The sequence below is a fragment of the Xyrauchen texanus genome, chromosome 50, assembly GCF_025860055.1.
Source record: "Xyrauchen texanus isolate HMW12.3.18 chromosome 50, RBS_HiC_50CHRs, whole genome shotgun sequence".
In the NCBI taxonomy this organism is placed as follows: domain Eukaryota; kingdom Metazoa; phylum Chordata; class Actinopteri; order Cypriniformes; family Catostomidae; genus Xyrauchen; species Xyrauchen texanus.
The window spans coordinates 20,066,592-20,088,956 of NC_068325.1; the positions used below are offsets into that span (position 1 = coordinate 20,066,592).

At 40.7% G+C, this 22,365-nt stretch overlaps 1 protein-coding gene across 1 annotated transcript in view; it reads left to right on the forward strand.

Moving 5' to 3' along the window:
• LOC127641014 (histamine H3 receptor-like) overlaps window positions 1-22,365 on the forward strand; it is a 56,918-nt gene that overhangs the window by 29,160 nt on the left and 5,393 nt on the right. The window contains exons 7-8 of the mRNA XM_052123745.1: window positions 4,271-4,569; window positions 8,780-8,946. Of these exons, the coding sequence (XP_051979705.1) occupies window positions 4,271-4,569; window positions 8,780-8,946 (466 nt within the window). The remainder of the gene's footprint in view (window positions 1-4,270; window positions 4,570-8,779; window positions 8,947-22,365) is intronic.

Consider the following 22,365-nt stretch of genomic DNA (forward strand, 5'->3'; position numbering starts at 1 on the left):
CTTCATTTGTGATATATACCATGGTAATACCATGGCTTTTTGGAAATGTACTACCCTTTTGGGGGGAGGGGGCATGCTAACATGGCAATAACCATCTATCGTTATTTGTTATTTCTTTTCTTTTTTTGTCTTGTTTATTATATTAATGTTACCAGGCATTCAATTGCTGCATTAGATATTGGTAAGATTTTTAGAAAGGCAGCGTTTCCTAAAACAGCAGCAATTTATTACCTTATCTGATGAAAGATTATGAAGATAAACAACAACGATTTTAATCTTTGGAATAATGCATTTTATGCAAATAGAATTTAAGTGATGCTTTTGGCAAGAATATCAGGGTGTGCTTCCAGGAATTCAATCCATTTGCACGATTTACACATTTGTTTCACTGCATTTCTATAATATGTTTCACTGTGTCGAAACCAAATTACTCCCTTCCCTTGCGTCTCATGTGATTGGAATCACTATAGCAACTTAAAAAGGAAATCCCAAGTTCAGTTGGTGTTAATTAGCACTTTATAATTAAAGAACTGTGAGATATTTCAAAATACGTTTCTGACTCCATGTATCAAATACAACAACCAAATAATCCCGTAGCAAATTCACTTAATTAAGTAGGGTGTTGTTTAATTCTTGGGTGATTTTTGACCCCATTGAAGTGAAATTTTTTTATTCTGTCACCATTTTCTTACCCTCGTGTTTTTCCAAACTTAAATTACTTTCTTCTATGGTGCACATAAGCAGAATGTAAAGAAATGAGACTTGCATTCTGCCTTTTGTCTTCGATAAAAGAAAGTAAAATGGGTTCAGGGTTCCCACTCATATCTTCTGTTTTCAGTTTATGAGCGGACGGCTTCACACAGTCATTTTGAAGCAGGCAGCACACGCAGATTACATATTTACTCAATTAAATCACATTCTTTTGGGGTAATAATCACACTATGACATACTGCAATTTTAATTTGAATAATAGTGCATTCAAACATTCGTTTTCGTCCCAAGTATGTCAGATTTTGGCCATTTTTATGACTGGATTTGATGTGGTCCTCTGTGTTTTCCGCGTCGCTGAAATAATAGGGACCTACATGTGGTAACCGCTGTACAAGTGGACTCCAATTGATGAATTAATAAAAAATTATTTACTTCCTGAAGTAAGCAATCATCACGCTACCACCTTGAGGTGTGAAACACATACACACATATATATATATATATATATGTGTGTATTTTAAATCAATGGCCTGACCAAATCCAATGTCTGATGTTTACAACTTAAATGTTTCTGTAGGTAACAAAACAGCATTGTTGTTTGCACAATGTCAATACTTAAACTTTTTTTGTTGGAGCAAAGTAGAGATGACAGCAGATGAGCGGAGATTGTGCGGGACAGGGCTTCGTTCATGACAGTTAAATGTTGATGTTTTTTCACAATGTGCAGCTGCCAGAACAGACAAAACAACATGAATTTTTGTATTTGACATATAATCCAAGTCCCAATTATTACCATGATTGTGTACATGTAACAAAAACCTTGTTAGCAACACATTCAAACTGTTTTATTATACTAAAATAATTCCCAGGACAAAGCATGCAAGCGCAGCGTAGTTCTAGCAGGAAGACTAGCAGCTGTAGATCACAATCTATCACATTGCTGTTTCAGTGTGCGAACACGGCAACCTCCTCCACCCCACTACCACCTGTTGAGCCCTGTCCCGCACGGGGGTAGGCTCCTCGCCCCTGCCTCCTATCTCCGGCAGGATATGACGGTTCCGGGTACAACTCACCTCGGACCGCCGGACGGGGCCTACGCCAAAGAGAGGGACATTACTTCCTGTTTTACATTTATCAAATAAATGGCATCTTAAACTTCACTCAAGCCTGCGTGTCTTCCCGACAGAAATTATTTTCCAGGACATTTAGATATTTTTGTCATTTTCCATTTCTGGAAAACTGCATTGCAAAATTCTAGGATGCGTGGAGCCCTAGGGTTTGGAACAACATGACAAAATTTTCATTTTGAGGTGAACTATCCCATTTCCATCCTTCAGGATTAGTTCAACATTATGATAGAAATTCCAACAGAAATCTTCTACACATTGCTTTAGGATTTTTTGGGCATTTACACATTGATTTCAAATGATAAAGGCACACTTCTGCCGATCGAATTGCTCCCCAGCCCCTCAGGCGGCACCCTTTGCAACTGATTGAAATTACTATCGGAACTAGACAACGAATTCCCGGTTTAAGAGCTTAGGGTTAATTAGCACTTCATAATTAAAGAACAAATACATGTAAAGAGGTTTTAGGGGTGTATTTAACCACACAACTGCAAGAACTAATGTAAGATAGAGGGGCTGCACTATTTAGTGCAATTAAATTGGATTTCACAGATGCACCATTATTTCGGTATCAATGTCATGCACGTGTGTATGAACCGCAGGAGCAAAGTATCTGCAATCTTCCTGCTCTGTCACTCAGCTGTGTAGCAGCTCATGGGGCTAAAGTTGGTCTTTTGTGTCACAGGGGAAATGAGTCACAGACCAAACCTCTGACTGCATGCATAATTACAGATTTTTTGAAACCCGGAACACAGACTTGGTGAGTGTGTTTAGAGTGCAGAGGCGTAGTGTACACAGTGTGCAGTTTTAAGTGCAATTAAGGGATGTTTATTTCTCATGCTTTTGACATCATGTACTTGAATGATTATGGCATTAACGTTTTATTTGTTTACTTAAATGCTTCTTGAGTTCACTGCTTCTGGTTTGATGTAGTAGAAATGCAAAATCATAGTCCAAAAATGAGACCTAGTGTGCAATATATAGGTAAGGCACAGCTACTGGGTAGGGAAGGAATGACTTGATGAAAATTACCTCTTCGCTGTCTTGCTGCCGAGAGTGGATGGCAATAATGGTGCTGTCCAAGGTGCTGAAACCAATGAAATGTGCTAGAGTAAAAATAAGGTAGTGAAAAATCCCAAAGGAATGTGTATGGGGTTCCTACTGGTATTTTAATCATAAATCAAAACCAATCCCAAAAGGATCCCAATGGGAATTTCGATTGAAGATTCCAACCTAGCATAAAAAACGAGATATTTTAGAACTATAAATTACCAATAGGATGAAATATCTTTGCAAGACATCAAAAGACATTCCAAGAAAATCTTTTGGGGTTTCAGCATTCCTTTATATTCCTTTTAACTGTCCAGTAGCAAGACATAATATCAAAGTAGGGTTCTGATTACTAGTAGATTACACAATGTCCAATATAACAATTAGGACAATTAAAAAAATTATAAAATCCCATCCAATTTCAGTCCATTTTTTTCAGCAGGTTCTTATTTGATTCTTAGAGGATTCTCATTAAATTAAAAACCATTAAGATTCTTTAGAATTGGTTCCAAATTGGGATACAAATTCCAAAAGGAATCCTGTAAACATTCCTTTAAGATCTTCAGACTAGGTCAAATATGGATTTTTTCAGCGGTTGTTATACAGTAAACATCCTTAAAACAAGTTAGAACAAATTTCTATTTGAGCAAACTGGAATGCTGTACAATTTTATTTAGGATTGTCGACTGGGATCAAATTAATGTTATAAACATTTGGACTACTCAAAGCATCTATCATCAATCTGTATTATTGTCTGGAAATAATTGTATTGTTTCTAATTGAACGCAAGTATGGCCCTGATCAAAAGTATAAGTTATAGGACTTTTAATAACTAATTTAAATAGTCATTTAAATGGTATACAAACAGTTTAAACACCTGTAGGAATTTCAGTTTATCCAGTAGGATCCTTTTAGGATCATTTAGCATGGGTTCAGATTTATGATATAAGGTATGATCAAAAATGCAAATTGTAGTATGCTTGGTAAAATCTTAACTAAGTTTAGCAGAAATTAGGGAGAGTACATCCCTTTGATTTCTTCTTCAAAAAAAAAAAAGAATAGCACCGTTTTCAACGGGAGGCGCGAGAGCGCAACAGTTGACGTGCGCGCCTGACGGGAACGAGCTTATGTTTTGGAGAGATCAGAAATTGTGCGCTCAGTCTCAGTACACGGACTTGACTTACCAATTCATGGAGTTCCCTTCAGGAAAAAAAAAAAAAAGGCATTTCATATCGGTTTCAGGCATTGCTTTGACGACTTCAAAGAATGGCGCGCTCTCCGGGCGTTTGGAGACTCCAACGGGAACGGGTTATTTTGGGAAACGCTCTGAAGTTAACGTAACCCTCAAGGAGGGAAAACTCATCTACTGTCTTTGTCACCAGAAAGAGGGCACACAATGAGCTCAAACCTGTTGCTGGTTCTCCAAATGCTCTTGATCTGACAATGGTCACCTGCTTTTCTGGATTCAATTCTTCTGGTTCCAACATCACGACCGTCAGCTCGGATTTGGACGCGTTCCCCGGGTACACGATGGTTATCCTGGCGATCCTAATGATAACCCTGGTGGTCGTGGTGGTGGTCGGAAACGCGTTGGTCATCCTTGCCTTTGTCGTGGACAAGAGCCTGAGAAATCAATGCAATTACTTCTTCCTAAATTTGGCAATATCAGACTTCCTTGTTGGTATGTATAAAGCATTTAATTCTAACCTGCTTGTAAATGATTTGCATCGCAATTACGTGTATGGAAATACATTTCAGTATTTGGAAATAACCTATATGGCATGAACCATTGGAAACCCCTTGTTCTATAGGATCAAAGTTGACTGTATGTCTTGTACTGAATATAATAGGATTATTGGATCTATCAGATACTCCAGAGAGAGAAGAGAAAGTTTTATAGGTCAGACTGCAGCTTGCATGTTGAAACCAGAACTCCATGACCCTAGTTATTTAGTTGTCAAATTGACCATATGGATTTTCGGTGGGCGATTGCTGCTATATAGCTACACAATACAATTTAATGACAGTAAATGAAAGGAAAATGCTTATTTACAGAAAACCCTCTAAATATGTCATACAGAGATGGCTGGCTCAATGGAAAGGTAACACTTCTGTAAATCTGCCAATGCCGATAATCTCGGCCGATTAATGGGTCTGGTCGATATTTTAGATGATTGCTACAGAGCGTTGGACCCCTAAAGGAACTGTCACAGTTATTGGTTACAGTATGTGCACTGTTTGACTAGTTTTACACGTCAAATCCATTGGCATGATTTCAAACAGTGAATGTAAATTAATGTAGATATTCTTATGTTTTGGACCAAATGTGTCCAGTTTTGGATGCTTACACTTGGGTCACTTTCAAATATTAAACAAAACATCTTGTTTAGTGCTTGCCCAAGAAACATTACAAGTTTTTTTCATAGCACTCAGTGCTCTTTCGTCTCACTCACATAATAAATGTTTTCTTTTTTTTATCCCCTTTTCCCCCCCAATTTGGAATGCCCAATTCTCACTACTTAGTAGGTCCTCATGATGGCGCGGTTACTCGCCTCAATCTGGGTGGCGGAGGACACGTCTCAGTTGCCTCCGCTTCTGAGACCGTAAATCCACGCATCTGATCACGTGACTCGTTGTGCACGACACCGCGGAGACTCACAGCATGTGGAGGCTCATGCTACTCTCCACGATCCACTCACAACTCACCACACGCCCCATTGAGAGCGAGAACCACTAATCACCACCACGAGGAGGTTACCCCATGTGACTCCACCCTCCCTAGCAACCGGACCAATATGGTTGCTAAGGAGACCTGGCTGGAGTCACTCAGCACATCCTGGGTTTGAACTCGCGACTCCAGGGGTGGTACTCAGCATCAATACTCGCAGAGATACCCAGACCCCCCACATAATAAATGTTAATTTATATATAATTTGCATGTTTTAATTATTTAGTAAGTAGCAATGTACAGTAATGCATGGTATATATACAGTAAGCCAGTAATTTTTTGTTAAAAGTAAGCCTTTCCAGCTGCTTATCACTGGAATTTATTTAGCATCTGGCACCAACAATCATGCCACAGTCTAAATCAGAGATCACATATTCTGATCCCCATTCTGATGGTTGATGTGAACATTAACTGAAGTTCCTGACCAGTATCTGCATGATTTTATGCACTGCTGCCACACGATTGGCTGATTAGATAAATCGCACAAATAAGTAGGTGGACAGGTGTTCCTAATAAAGTGCTCAGTGAGTGTATATCAGCCATTGCCCCGTCCACCTTTCTAGATATCAATATCTGCATTTGGCCATTGACCACCCTGTATTGGACGACTACCACTATAAATATATTTAATAAAAGCCAAAGCTAACTAGAACCGAAATCCCCAATCAGCAAAGATTCTGCGCCTTTATATGTAGATTTACGATCTTGTCAGGTTCTTTCTAGGCGCAGTGGTGTAAAAGGGAATTATTTCCGTTTGCAATGTCTAAACATCTGAGGATCACAGTCAGGCTGAAAAGATAACAATTACACCCATGCATTGGGCACAGCAGTGAGACACAGACAGAGCTTTCTGCTGTTCTGCGACGCGCCAGCACAATAAATTATTGGCTTGGATTCAGAGTGCATTAAGAGACGAAATCGTGCCTGCGGTTCATTTCAAGATCCACACGGGCTCCCTGCCTATTCACCAAACCCACTCTGCCTCCTCAAGTGTTTGCGGCCCAAAGGCATTAGTGCTCAGACAATGTGCTCAAAAGGTTCTTTCTTCGTGGTGAAGAGAGGGTGGCACTTTACCTCAAAACTTGCTTATTTAGTTTAGATGATGCAGGAACTCACCAAAATGAATTGCACCTGGTGGAAGCATCGTTTATAGTGCACTATTCACATTATGCAAATTAGCAATGGCGTAAACATGGCCACACATTTGTGTTGAGCATAGTTTGCTAGTTTGTGCACAGGTGCAATTCCCTACATTTCAGGCCGATTCTAAGTGCTAGGTTAAGAGGGATGCAGCAGACAACCAGGATCTGGCATACTTTACTGGGACTAAACGTCACAGACGCGTCGCTGGGTGCCACATTCACCATTAATCACTTGTTTTGTCAGGCCAGCAAAGTGGCCAGGTAACCCTTCAAGAAGGAATTTCATAAGGGCTTGGACTAATGGGTTTAGACGGAGTAAATGATGACAGAATAAGCCTGGTACATCACAATACCCACTGTGCAAAAACTGCATTGTGGGTGGTTAGTGTACAAGTCGCAGGTTTTTGCACTAGAATGCCACACTCAGAAGTGGCGAAACCTTTTAGTGGATTGGCCCCAAAGAGTCTCAGAGCTGCATTTTTTCCTTCTTTCTTCAACCAGCTTGAAAGCTCTTAACAGAGCGACTGTGCTGTATTTAACTGGATGATAGACGAGATCTCTGCGTCCATCAGAGAGAAGATGTTGATGTGACTTCTTTCTTTATGCTTTTCTGGAAAGCGTGCCATATAAAGAAAAAGAGAAAGAGGTAGCCGGCTTTAAGCTGTCAATGTTCCCGCTTGTTCTCGATGGCTTTTTGATAATGGCTCTGGTTTTATTGGTCGTGTTGTGAAGTGGCTCCTCTGTGACATGATCCATTGATTTTACACTCTGAAGGGCTTATTATATTCTGACTAGGAGAAGAGTGTGGCCTTTGATGCAAGTCTCATTATAACCAACCTGTACTGAGGACACACGTCCAGCCTTGAATCGAGCTAATCGGCTGGAAGGGGCATAAAGACGAGCCAGAGGCAGCAGAGAGAGCCACATGCATCTGCTGTGTGTATGTGTGTGTCTACATGTTTTATGTTGAGTTTGCATTGTTAAAGTTTACGTTGACTGTTCTGCCAGTTCCCGCCGCCTCCTTGCCCATCCCTTACCCAACCATATAATGCTATGACTCTCAACAGGTAGGTTGTGGCCCAAAAATAGTCTATACTGATAGGATCACAAAAATCAGGGGATAACAATGATAAACGCTAAGCACAATGTAATCATGCAACATTAGGATAGCAAAACAAATAGGCTTTTTAACTTTTCAAAAAGACGAAGAGGCACTTCTAATTTATGTTTGATTGCTGCACCCAATCAATCTCTATCGTGCACTGTAAAAAAAAATATTACCGTAATTTCAACGGTATAAGAATGTAAAAATTGGACAGTAAAAACTTGAATTGGTTTACGGGTAGTTGCCTTAAAAAAAATCCGGTAAAAATTAGACAAGATAATACACGTAATTTTACAGTAAGCGCGTTTCCAGAAGTGCATGTGACCCATGACATTTCATTATATTTGATAGAAATGCTAACTTTTATAGTTCCAGAACTTTAGTATATAAAGTTTATATCATATAAAGATGCTGTAAGTGATTTTAGGCGTCTTAGAATTTCCACAAGCCGGCCCGTTGGCTTAGCCACGCCCCCTATATCCAAAACCCTGCGATACAAAGATACCAAATGAGCTTTTATAAAATTGCACCCTCTACTGGCAACTGTTATGAATAACAGGACATAAAAATGGCATAAAGCCTCAATAATTCACTGCAAATACTACAAGAATGCACAAAATGATTGGCAGAAAGCATTTTAGTAAACCGTAAAATATACCTGCATCAAAATTACATCCTGTGGTCGCCGTATTTTTGATGGTAAATTTCTGGCAACCACAGCTGTCAGTATTTTACCTTAAATTCAATTGATTTTCATACATTGTGTATTAGCAATTCATGCATCAGGCTAGTTGGTACTATATTAGTACTGTGTTTGGATCATCACTTATTGTCCAATTTAATATCTGGGTCCTAAAGCAAAACCAGTTGAGAACCACCACTATAATGCAATGTAATGTGATGTTTCTCTTCCTAGGGGCCTTTTGCATCCCGGTCTATATCCCCTACATCCTGACGGGCAGGTGGATGCTGGGCCGTGGACTCTGCAAGCTGTGGCTGGTGATGGACTATTTGTTGTGCACGGCTTCAGTCTTCAATATTGTCTTAATCAGCTACGATCGCTTCCTGTCTGTTACACGAGCGGTAAGTAAATAACACCTAATCAGCCTGCTTCAAGTCGACCCGGTTTACTTTATTAATACATGTTCCTGGTCTTATGGTGAATGATTCATAGGTGCATGTTATTGTAGAGAAAAACCTGTAATATCTTGAATCAAAATGTAATAACTTGCTCCCCCTCTGAAATGACCTTCTTTGGCGGTAAATGTCACTAAGGCTGTGCAGACTATAAGTTAATGTTAGCTGTTTAGGCATTGTTGTATGCTACTGTTGTGGGTAATACAGCCTTTCTAAAAACTTGCCAATAGATTGTCCCTGTAATAAAGGCTCTGTAAGTCGCTTTGGATAAAAGCGTCTGCCAGATGCATAAATGTAAGTCTCCCCCTACACGTGATATTCTTGCTGAATATCCAATTTCACTCTGAAATATGGCCCATTACGGAAGGAAAAGGGGTAGCGAATGCCTTTTCATGTTGACGTGAAGACTGTAATTCCTACACACTAACATCACTGTAACAAAGTTCAATGGAAAGGAGAACCGACTTGACGATGGAAATAATATTTGAATAAAACAAAAAGACACAAACACATTCAGGGCAGCTGCCCGTAACACACACACACACACACTCACTCACACTCACTCTCTCTCCCCCATCTCTGGTCACCTTTATCCATCTCAAGGGCTTGATCAGCCTGACTGGGGGCCTGGTGTGCAGAATCACAACCCAGCCCCACCCTCCACTCTGCCACAATCCTCCCTCCTTTCTTTCAGGCCGGGGAGCCCCCAGGATGACGTATAACCCCCCCCCCCCTCCTTCCGGCTCTGCCTGATCATCCCTGCCTATTCGGACCTGGGAGGGTGACACGGGTAGGGAAAAAACGAGAGGGAAAGGCCAACACAGAACAACATCGGGATCGCCGGTTCTCCGATATGCCGTAGTCTGGTCTCCGGCCACTCTTCCACACTCAATTGGACGACAGCCGTGCCTCCTCAGGCGGATCCGAGGCAGTCCTCCAGCCCCTGGTGGACAGAATGCCCCGCCGCTTTTTTGGTGGACAGTAGGGGTCTTCCCCGACCCTGGCAGCAGTCCTCCCGCTCCAGACGTTCGGGCAGGAGCCCCTCCCCACTCGTGGTCCTCAGTTGATCCCGCAGTGTTTTAGCAGCCGGTCTTCTCCGCCCCTGGCAGCAGCCCTGACCACTCCAGGCGGTCAGCTAGGAGCCTCCTCTTGCGGTCAGCAGCCATTCCTCCACTCTCAGGTGGCCGGGCTACTCAGTCCCGGAATTCGCACCAGTGTAACCAAGAATAATGGAAAGGAAGAGGCAAGAACCAGCTTGACAATATAAATTATCTTTTAATAAAACAAAAAGACACAAACATAAACACATGCAGGGCAGCTGCCTGTACTTCTCCCTCTCTCGAACTGCCACCTCCGGTCACCTTTATCACTCTCTGGCTTAATCAGCCTGATTAGGGGCCGGGTGTGCAGCATCACGGCCCAGCCCCCCCTCTGCCCTGCCACAGACACCAAAAGGAATTGCAAAATGTGTTTGTTTAAACCGGTTTCCCCAAACACTCCCCACATCTACCATTGGTTGACAAACAGACAGTCCTGACCCAAACTCACACCATTAGTTAAACCAATGTTGCTGTCAAATTTCCCTTTCTTAAAAAACAACCGAGCAAGAAACTTGCAAGATGATGAAGAGTGTGTTATTGCAATCTGATGAATAATAAACCAATGAGTTCTGCTTTTTTTGCCCGGTTGACAAGACTCAGTACACACACACACACACACACACACACACACACACACACACACACACACACACACACACACACACACACACACACACACACACACACACACACACACACACACACACACACACACACACACACACACACACACTTCGTGGACCCACCATTTAACTCCTCTATGGTCATGAATTTTTCAGTGCGATTTACTGCAAATATCCGCTTTGTTAGTCACGGACAGCTTCATAAATTCACATTCATATTTCACAGCCTTACACCTCGTCCTACCCAGACGTGACGTGATAAGATTCCAGCGACAAGCTATGTGCCCGTCCACACCAGACGCGATGCGACATTCATTCACTAAAATGAGGATTGACAAGAAAATAGAGAAATCAGAGCCACCACAGACGGAACTGTGCGTTTATTGAACGCAACTCATTTTCTCACTGAAGCTCCGCAACGCTTTCTACGGCAAGCCATAAATACACAAAATCACACACTAAAAATTACTTTATGAATCGCATCCTTCTTTAATATGTTACGTTTATGTTCATGCGGTACTCCCGATTTTATTTCGCCGATCTCCAATAACAGGGAAGCGGAGAGAAAGTTGCAATGATCCGGGATGTCTTCCCACTACCATTGGGTAGTTGTGTGACACCCTCGGCCAAAATCAACTTGTTCTGAACCGGCTAAATACAGTAGATGCCGGGGAATTTGGCCTAAATTAGGTACCTTAGAATGCAGCTTAATAATACTGCCTACCTTTTGGAACAGCATGATGATGATGGATAAAATTAAAATCAGGTCAGGGAAGTAGCGAACACAGACGGTGGGAAAAGCGCGCCTATGATGCCATCAATTCTGTCTTCATACCTCACTAGTTTGGAATAGAGGCTTTATCTTATTTTGTAAGCAGTGGTCGTTCTGTTACCTTGTCACATATTGTATTGTAGCATAAATGTGTTTTTTAGTTGGTGTATCACTCTTACTCTCAAATATCTGTAGTGGCTTGATTGAATTCAGGTTTAACAACTGCCACACTGCTGTCAGCTATTTCAGACATGCAGACAGCTGCCCAGAATCTACGAGCTGTAATGACTCACGTGAGCCACCTTAACAAGACTGCCCCCTCATAATGACCTTTACATCATGTTTGTGTATGTTGTGTGATCATGGCCTCTGATGAAACCACACGGCTAAAAGTCATGCCTGAAACAAGAGCCAACCCATCAAAACAAATATATATATAAACACTGGCGGCCAAAAGTTTGGAATAATGTACAGATTTTGCTCTTATGGAAAGATTTTGGTACTTTTATTCACAAAAGTGGCATTCAACTGACACAATGTATAGTCTATGAAATGTACCATAACATTCATTTGTCAGTTTGTCCAGATACTCAGGTGACCTTTCACCCCACACTTCCTGTAGCACTTGCCATAGATGTGACTGTCTTGTTGGGCACCACACACACACACACACACCCACACACCCACACACCCACTTACTTTATGGGGACTTTCCATAGACATAATGGTTTTTATACTGTACAAACTTTATATTCTATCCCCTAAACCTAACCCTCACAGAAAACTTTCTGCATTTTTACATTTTCAAAAAACATCATTTAGTATGATTTATAAGCTGTTTTCCTCATGGGGTCCGACAAAATGTCCCCACAAGGTCAAAAATTTCGGGTTTTACTATCCTTATGGGGACATTTGGTCCCCACAAAGTGATAAATACACGCACACACACACCCCAGTTTAGCTGATCCCACAAAAGCTCAATGAGGTTAAGATCCGTAACACTCTTTTCCAACTATCTGTTGTCCAGTGTCTGTGTTTCTTTGCCCACACGAACCATTTATTTTTGTTTTTCTGTTTCAAAATTGTCTTTTTCTTTGCAATCCTTCCCATAAGACCTGCACCTTTGAGCAGGGATGTAAAGTAACGAAAATACTCAAATTACAAATACTCACATTACTGTAATTGAGTCGTTTTTCCCAGGAATTTAAGTTTTAAAGTTTTAAAATGGTATACTTTTACTTAAGTATATTTTAAGCGCTGTAACTGTACTTTTAATGCGCTATTTTCCCACCGTCTGTGTTTGCTACTTCCCTGTCCTGATTTTATTTGTATCCATCATCATGATTGGCTAGGGAGAGTCTCGTGACTCCCGCCCAAATGACACGTAAAAAAACTTGAGTGGCAGCTGCAGATCCGGTGCCAACTGTTATGGATGTGGAGGATGCCTCAAGCACAGTTTACAGCTGAACATATCCAGCCGCATCTGAAAGGGCTTTTCACAGGGAAAAAGGCCAATTGCTTGACAGAGTCATGCGAGTTTAACTTGCTCAAGCCAGATATCAGCATTAATCCTGCCTCTAATGTGAAGAAACATATCGAGGTACATTTTATATTTCTGTTACTAGATTCTGTGTGTCTCTAAATGTAATCCATCACTGAGATTATTGGGCTGATGTGAGAGATTAATGCAATGTTAGCAATAGGCCTGAGTGATAAAACAATCTTGATGTTTATCTGAAAGAAGAAATGTCCTCGATAGCGACGTTGGAGTAAGTTTTCTATATTTAGCCTATGCTTTACATCTAGAACAGGGGTATTCATTACATAAATCATGATAGCACGAGGACCATTGACACTTTGGTGAATAATAGTACCAATTTCCTTCCGAAACATCAAAATCTATACATTATTCCAAACCTTTAGCCGCTAGTGCATGTCTTGGTCTCATGGAATAATTAGTGGTCTGAACAGTGAAATTAAAGTATTTGCTCATGCTTTGTGATGTTCTCAACTCATATGACTTATGTAGAACAGTAAAGGAGATATTTTAAAGAATGTACAAGGCGATCTTATCCATGCAAATAAAGCTTCATTGCAATTGCATGGAAGAGAGTGACCAGAATGTTTTTCCCATAGCAACATAATGTATTGCATGCAGCTTTACAATGAAAATGTAATGTTTGCTCATCTCTTATTTGTAAAATTGTAATGTCTGATTTGTTTTAGTGAATCAGTTTGTTCATGTAAAAGTCTCTGGATGCATTTTGCATATTTTTTACGTTAGTAAACTCATTGAGCGCTTTATTAGGGACACTAAACTAATACTGGATAGGGCTCTCAAAACAGCCTCAGTTATTCATGGCATGGATTCCAGATGATGTTGGAAACATTCCTTTGAGATTCTGGTCCATGTTGACATGATTGCATCATGACAAATCTCCAGACATTTCACCTGCACAGTCATGCAGCAAATCTCCCGTTCTACCACATCCCAAAGGTGTTCGATTGGATTCAGATCTGGTGACTGGAAAAGCCACTGAATAACAATGAAATCATTGTCATGTTCATGAAATCAGTTCGAGACGACTTGCTTTATGATATGGTGCATTATCATGCTGGAAAGAGCCATTTGAGGATGGGTAAGTTGTGGCCATGAAGGGATGCACATGGCCAGCAACAATACTCAAATAGGCTGAAAACATAGTGATGAGCAGCTGGTTTAACTATATACACTCACTAATCACTTTATTAGGTACATCTGTTCCCCTACTTATTCATGCGATTATCTAATCAGCCAATCGAGATTCATCAGCATTGAAGCAAAGGTTGATTGGTATTAACCCAAAGTATGCCAAGGAAACATTCTCAACACCTTTACACCACCACAGCTAGCCTAGACTGTTGACATAAGACAAGTTGGGTCCATGGATTAATTCTGTTGGCTCCAAATTCTGACACTAACATCTGTGTGCCTTGGCAGAAGTTTTCTGTTCTTGGCTGAAACCCAATGTGGTCTTCTGCTGTTGTTGCCCATCCGCCTCAAGGTTTGACATGTTGTGCATTCTGTGATGTTATTCTGCTCACTACGATTGCGGTTATAGGCTACCAACCAGCTGTCCGCTACAACCAGTCTGGCCATGCTCCGTTGACCTCGCTCATCAAAAGGTGTTTTCATCCACAGAACTGTCTGGATGTTTGTTTTCGACACCATTCAGAGCAGGGCTGGACTGATAATCTGGCATGCCGGGCATTTTCCTGGTGGGCTGACACACATTTGGGCCGATCAGGGGCGAACTGGCCATTGGGAGACCGCGGAATGGGCCGATTGGGCCGGGATAAGCTAAAATGAGCCGCCGCGTAATGTAGAACGGACCACAAAACATCGCCGCGATATGACCCCCCTCAACTTTTGGGCCAGTTGCTACATAAAATCCAATTCCGATTTCTCTTCCCAGTACAGCCCTGATTCGGAGTCAATTCTAGTTCAGTTACAGAAGTACTCAAACCAGCCCATCTGGCACCAAAAATCGTGCAACTGATGGTTGATGTAAACATTAACTGAAGCTCCTGACCCGTATCTGCATGATTTTATGCATTGCACTGCTGCCTCACGATTGGCTGATTAGATAATCGCATGAATAAGTAGGTGAACAGGTGTACCTAATAAAGTGCTCAGTGAGTGTATATAGTTAAACCAGCTGCTCATCACCAAGTTTGACCATTTCGTCATATTCTAGTTTTTTTGTTTGCCGTCGCTCACATCATCAAAATTGATTCATTCCAAACCCCTCATTTTTTAGCAAGAAAAATGCAAAAAAAAAAAAAAAAAATATATATATATATAATCTAAAAGACGCAACTTTTTGTGAATAGCTTCGTTGTTTATCGAATAAGTTTTTCGAAATGAGTCGAAGAATGTTTTAAAGGGCCGGTAACGCTACACTACGCGCTCCATTCAAATGCATTTAAAAGTGTGAGACTGCGAAACACAAGCAAAGGCAAAGAAATTTCGCACTACAATGCAGAGGAAAGTTTAAGTTTAGCGAACTCTGACCTGCAAGTTCAATTCAAAGGATCCATATTTCAAAGCTGAATGTTTTTATTGAAGCTGGAAAGTGAGTAGACAGTATAAACAACTTGTAAAGGATACATTTTTGTTATTTGTGATTTAAATCCATAAGCCCTCATGCGTGACATCATGTCATGGTCCGTTGCGATGTCCGAAATAATTTTGCAAACTCAGACTAGTGTGACTGGGGCTGGGTGTTATAAGTAGATTGACAAGCCACCGTTTCAAAGTAGCTCTCCCAGCAGTGGATCTGATGTGCTTGTGAGCTTCAAGAAACACATGGTTAAACACTGGCTCTTCTAGCTAAATCAAAAGAGGAAGGAAGTGGAAGGAAGTTAAATATTTTATTTCATTGAATGCAGCACGTGCATTTATCTCCAATTCAAGTTGCAAAATGCTGATGATTTGGGTTCTTGAGGTCCCTAAATAACCTCTTATACATTCATACAAACCGTTGAGCAGAATAAGCGCTGAAAATGCAAGAATGAGACCCCGCTCAAAAGACGGATGCACTGAACGAAACTTTATGCAGTTTCAAAAGCAGCCCATTTCCCAGCCCAAATGGCTTTTGACGTTCCAGAGTCACGTTTGAGACAATAATGAAATGCAAATATTGATTTCCAGCAGAGAAAATATTCTGCAAAGGCTAGGTATTGTCAAAAAACATTAAGGCATAGATAGACACTACATATCAAGCCCCTGACTTTACGAGAGATCTCACAGTAGTGGCTTCGAAAGTGTTGAAAGGTCTAATAACTTCGCTGTATATATCCAAACATATTATGCAATCAAAACATCTCAGGAGTGTATTTGGTGCCCTCATGAATAATGCATAGGAATTTGCATGTATTGCAAATGCATATATTTTCCAGCTCTTTTGAAGTCCTCATAGTTTAACAGTCAATTTTATGTTCCTTTTGTTGATGCTCAGGGTTGCGAGTAACAAAATGCATGTAACAGAAATTGAAATAAACCTATATTGTCATGTTGACATTTAGCTTTATGCTAAGCTAAAATGCTATTTCTAGCCATTTTACATGCACATGTTACCAGACACGTTATATATTAATGGTTCAAAAGAAAAAAAGTTGAATACTCTTTTTAGCAAATGACAAATTGAAATGCTTTCTGATTTGGGATGGAATATAATCTGGATATGATTGCGTGTAGATTCACCCTTTCTACCAATGCTTTCCCTCCAGAGTACTTTAACACATTTCACCGTGGGGGCGACACGTCAAAACTGCCATTGACCATTGTGTTATTTACCAGCTGTGATGCCCCGTAATCCAACTGTAGAGCGCTAGAAGGTGTGAAACCCTGTCATGTTTGTCCTCTGCTAATGCTAGCAAGATGTCCCTCACTCCCCGAAGACAACTATTATTTGCAGTAATTTCAGACTTCAAATGGCATTAGTTTATCACCAGCAGACAACCTTGAGAGCTCATGGCTTTTATGAATAGATGATTCCTTTTCAATGGTTGTCTTCTTTCCAATTGTCATTTTTAAATGACTGAAATAACTCTGGAGCGAGAGGTGCTGTGGTGAAGACAGCCTTATTGTAACACTGACCCTGCTGTCCATCAGCAGAGACAATTATGCCTGCCCATTATACATTGCTATATATCCAGAGATACAAAGAACAAGGTGAAGATGGAAGTATTTTGTTTTCAATGTATCCTGGAAATAAACAAAGTAAATGTATTCACTTGCACTGATATTTCATTAAATGTAAATACAAATGGAAAAGGAAGACTATTTCTAGGTCATTAATCATATGTAAGCAATTTATATGAAAGTATTAAAAAAGGCAAAGGATCCATTTTCAGTAGTGGTCTCAGATTTTTGGACCATGTACATGCTAACTGCAAAACATCAGATAATTTGAGTCTGGGGAGGAAAGCTGCTGCTCGAGATTAATTAGCCAGCTGTAACGCCCCCCCGCGCTGACAGAATCCATAGCTACCCAACAAACAACATGTGTTATTTTTCAAATTACAGCAGTTACGGTCATCTGGATCCTTATAATAACTTTGATTTCAAAACTAATTTTATGATATGTTGCCTTAGTCTTTATGCTCACTTTTCACTTAAATATCTGCCAATGGCGTTGTGTCTTTCAACATCCCACCCTATGGTAATTCATGTGTTTTTGATGCTGTCTTAAGTAGTAAAGAGGAACACTGATAGGAGAGAGCTAGTGCAACAGTGCATGCCCACTTTTTCAGCCGTCTGGGTTCTGGAAGTATTTTCCCTTTTCATTTCTTCCATAGATCTTTAATAAAATCTTTCTAAAATAAGTTGTAAGTCATGAACCAAACCGACCAGCTCCGAGGAGAATCACAACATCACCAACTGTGTTTGGAGGCAAATAAGTATTTAAAAATCAGACATAAAGACAAATGTACAAGGCTGTGCACTTACCATCTTTCATGAGGGCACGGACTACAATCCCATGAAGCATTGCGAAGGATGTAATTGAATAAAAAAATATTGAATTTAGGTTGTTGATTAAAAGTATAGAAACACGAGTTTCATTGCCCGTGGTTCTCTGATTGGTGGATGTTTCTCTGACTATCACACCTGGAGTCGCAAGTTTGAATTCAGGGCGTGCTGAGTGACTCCAGCCAGGTCTCCCAAGCAACCGAATTGGCCCGGTTGCTAGGGAGGGTAGAGTCACATGGGGTAACCTCCTCGTGGTCGTGATTAGTGGTTCTCACTCTCAATGGGGCGTGTGGCGAGTTGTGTGTGGATCGTGGAGAGTAGCATGAGCCTCCACATGCTGTGAGTCTCCGTGGTGTCATGCACAACGAGTCACATGATAAGATGCGCAGATTGACGGTCTCAGAAGCGGAGGCAACTGAGACTCGTCCTCCGCCACCCGGATTGGGGTGAGTAACCGCGCCACCACGAGGACCTACTAAGTAGTGGGAATTGGGCATTCCAACTTCGGGAGAAAAGGGGATACAAATGGTCAAGTTTTAGACCAAAATTTAAAAAAAAAAAATTCAAGAATGGCTCATAGTAACTTGTCAGATGTGTGTTTATGCCCCCCTTTAAAACTCTCCATGCTCCCCAGTTTGAGAACCACTGATCTAAGTACTCCTATTTATTTCAAATAAAACCAATACCTTTGGTTATTCTTCCAACAACAATGGCTTGCGCAAAGGGAATAAAGGTGAATGAAGGAAAATAAAGAAATTATGGTGCGAAGAGCAAATCAGTGCAACCTTTTGTCTGTATAAGACATAATCACAGCAATCATACACTTTTCCATTCGTACATGCCTTGCTGAAAAGCAACAATTATGACTAGATGTGCATAAATGAATAGAGGAGAGGGAGATAACAATTGCATTTTTTTCTGGACACTTTACATGCAGTAAAACTAAGTTAAGATGGAGGAATGTCTCTGTTATAAAACCTATAGCACTGCCTACATGTTAAGTCTTCATAGGCACTCCCAAAAAAACAAAGGCCGTATGGCGATAGGACGATGTTATCAGATATTGACGATGTCTTACAAAGATCACGATGCCAACTGCGACACTCATTGACAGACGATGATTGACAAAACCATGGATCTGGGAAGTCACCAAATATATTATACAGTAGCCCAGGGTGAGAAACTAGCATACACCATCCGCAAAATGCGACAAGGCTGAATCCAGTTAGCGAGCTTCTCGTCCAAATGCATTTCATGTGCAAGTAATTTTACTCATCTACCCGCAACAGGTTGGTCGACCTGTAAGACGTCTCTGAGTGATACATGACAAGAATGCTGTTAGTCACTAAGACACGCGCTTGAAGAAACACACTTTATTGTAAGTTTAATAACAGACAAAAGAAAAGTCGTCAATGCTCGCATCTGATTCGCTGTTTGTTCGGAGACGTGCAGCACGAGATTCATTCGTCTCAACTGTTTGCAAGAATAATGCTGCAAATGATCTGCGTTCATCTCAGGAGGTGCTGTGAGTTAACTTTGCTTTATTTCCACACGGTTGGCATGCGAACGCAACTCTGCAGGTTCATAAATGTATATCTTTGTAGTAAAGAAACAAAGACGAAAGTGATTAAATCATAAAGTAATACAAGACACGTTCACGTTGAACCTAAAATTTAAGATAAGAGTTTTATTTTCTTTAGGCAGCATGAACTGCATTAACAAAACGCAATACAAACACAAATTCAATAAGAACACACATTTAGCAGCATTATTTTGGGAACACAAGGAAAAGTATTAGGTTTATTTATTATGATTATTATTGCCTTTACATTTATAATTGTCTTTAGGTTTTTAATCTGTCGACTATTAGTCATTTTCCATCTGGTGTCATTGACGGATACTTGCGTGATGGCAAACGGAGCCGTTGGAAATGGTAAATGTTTAAATAAGGTGGTCAAAGAAGATATTCCATCTCTTCGTTATTTTATGGCTTTTTTAATTTAGTTTAAAGTGCAGTTTGAATTTTAAAAAGTCTTTTGTTTATGTTTTTAATGTTTGAATAAATAAATTACATTTTTAAAGCAAAATCAATAAAGCAAACAAATTCGACAACCCTCAGCGATGACGATGTAGTCGTTTATCGTGATATTTTAAAAGGCGAATATCGATAAAATAACTTTAAAAAGGCTGTTCCAAAAGGTGGGCAGAATAACTATGCTGCCTTGTATTTCTAGGCCACTGATCTTGGAAAAAGTTACCATTGTGAATGTCACAAATGGTCTTACATTTCATCAGTGACCCAGAAATAGGGCAGAATCCAAAAGGTAGGCAGCATAATTAAGCCTGGTAAAATAAATATTCTTTTGGCCAAAACCCTGAGGCAGCATCGCATGTTTGCTTCACTGAGAATGCAATAACTTAATGGATTGTGACACGTTGAAGTGAAAAAACCCATCCAACAAAAAAGGACCAAGTGAGAGAAATGCAGATTATAAATCTACCGGTACTTGTAACTGGAAACCTGCGGATCAGCTTGTAGCTTTTAGCCCATTTCTCCATACAGAACAGCTTCAACTCTGTTGGTGGGTTTCCTCACATGAACTGCTTGCTTCAGATCCTTCCACAACATGACCTTCTATTGGATTAAGGACAGGACATTGACTTGGCCATTCAAAAACATAAATTTTATTCATCTTTAACCATTCTTTGGTAGAACGACTTGTGTGCTCAGGGTCGTTGTCTTGCTGCATGACCCTCTTTCTCTTGAGATTCAGTTCATGGACAGATGTCCTGATATTTTCCTTTAGAATTCGCTGGTGTAATTCAGAATTCATTGTTCCAGCAATGATGGCAAGCCATCCTGGCCCATATGCAGCAAAACAGGCCCAAACCATGATACTTCCACCACCATGTTTCACAGATAGAATGCAGTGTTTTCCTCCAAACATAACACTTCTCATTTTAACCAAAAAGTCTCATCTGTCCACAAAACATTTTTACGATAGACATCTGGCTTGTCCACGTGATCTTTATCAAACTGTAGATGGGCAGCAGTGTGCAGTGCGTGGCAACTCTGCCATGCACACCGTTGTTGTTCAGTGTTCTCCTGATGGTGGACTCATGAACATAAGCCAATGTTAGAGAGGCATATATGGGGCTTTTCCACTGTGGATAGTACCTGGTACCAGATACTTTTTTAGTACCACCTCGGTCGATGTTCCAAGCGAGCCGAGCCAATACTAAATGTGACGTCAAAATCCTGCAGATCACTGATTGGTCGCGGAGAATCGTCACTACCAGCATCACTGGATTTCCAACACACGACATCAACCCGCTAGTTTTAAAGTTAGCAACAGCGATAACAGTATAATTTGTTAACGTGACTTTCGAATTGTGAAAAAAGAAAATGGCTGTGCACAAAACCACATGGTCAATAAACGAGGTGCAGACGGTCCACTCGTTAGCGATGAGCGAAACAATAAAGTCTCTCAGGAAGTGTCTCAGCTGTTGGCCGCACACGGCTACCACCGGACCTACCAACAGTGTAGGGAAAAGTAAAGAAAAACACTTAAGTGACTACAGAACCATCAAGGAAAAGTTTAAGTGGTTCAACCAAATGGACGCTATCTAAATCACGAGCAATGGGATGGAGAGTGCCCTGGACTGGCGTTGATCCAAGATGGAGGATGGTATGTTTTGTTAATCTGCTTGAAATCTTCACTTTATTTAGTTGACCAGCTACTGGAAAGCTTCTAAAACAACCAGACCAATTTAACTGTTACACTTGTGTAAAATCACCATGCAACAACTGCTTTATGCAGCACAATGAGCTAGTAGCTAACACCTAGCGGTCGTGTTATTGTTTTTGTCAGTTTGTGTCATGTTTAAGATGATGTCACGGCAGTAGAGGCAGCGCAACTATGACGATCATCCAATAATCCCGCCCACGTTGAGATGGCACTAAACTGCAGTGGAAATGATATGCAGACCGTTTAAATGACACTGTGTTGCACACCGGTCTGTTCTTGTAGTAACAATAAACATGACTGGTCATTTACATGTCTCAAGTCACTTCACATGCAAGCAGGCGATTCTCAGCACCCTCAAGAAATAAAATTGGCCAAAGGGGTAAATGTATCGGCCGATGCCAATAATTAAAAAATTCTGGATATTGGCTGATTTATTCAGCAATATATTGGTCAACAGCTAGTTCCTTTGTGACCTTGCGGACTATTACATACCTTGCTCTTGGAGTGATCCGTGTTGGTCAACCACTCCTGGGGAGGGTAACAATGGTCTTGAATTTCCTCCATTTGTACACAATCTGTCTAAGTGTGGATTGGTGGAGTCCAGATT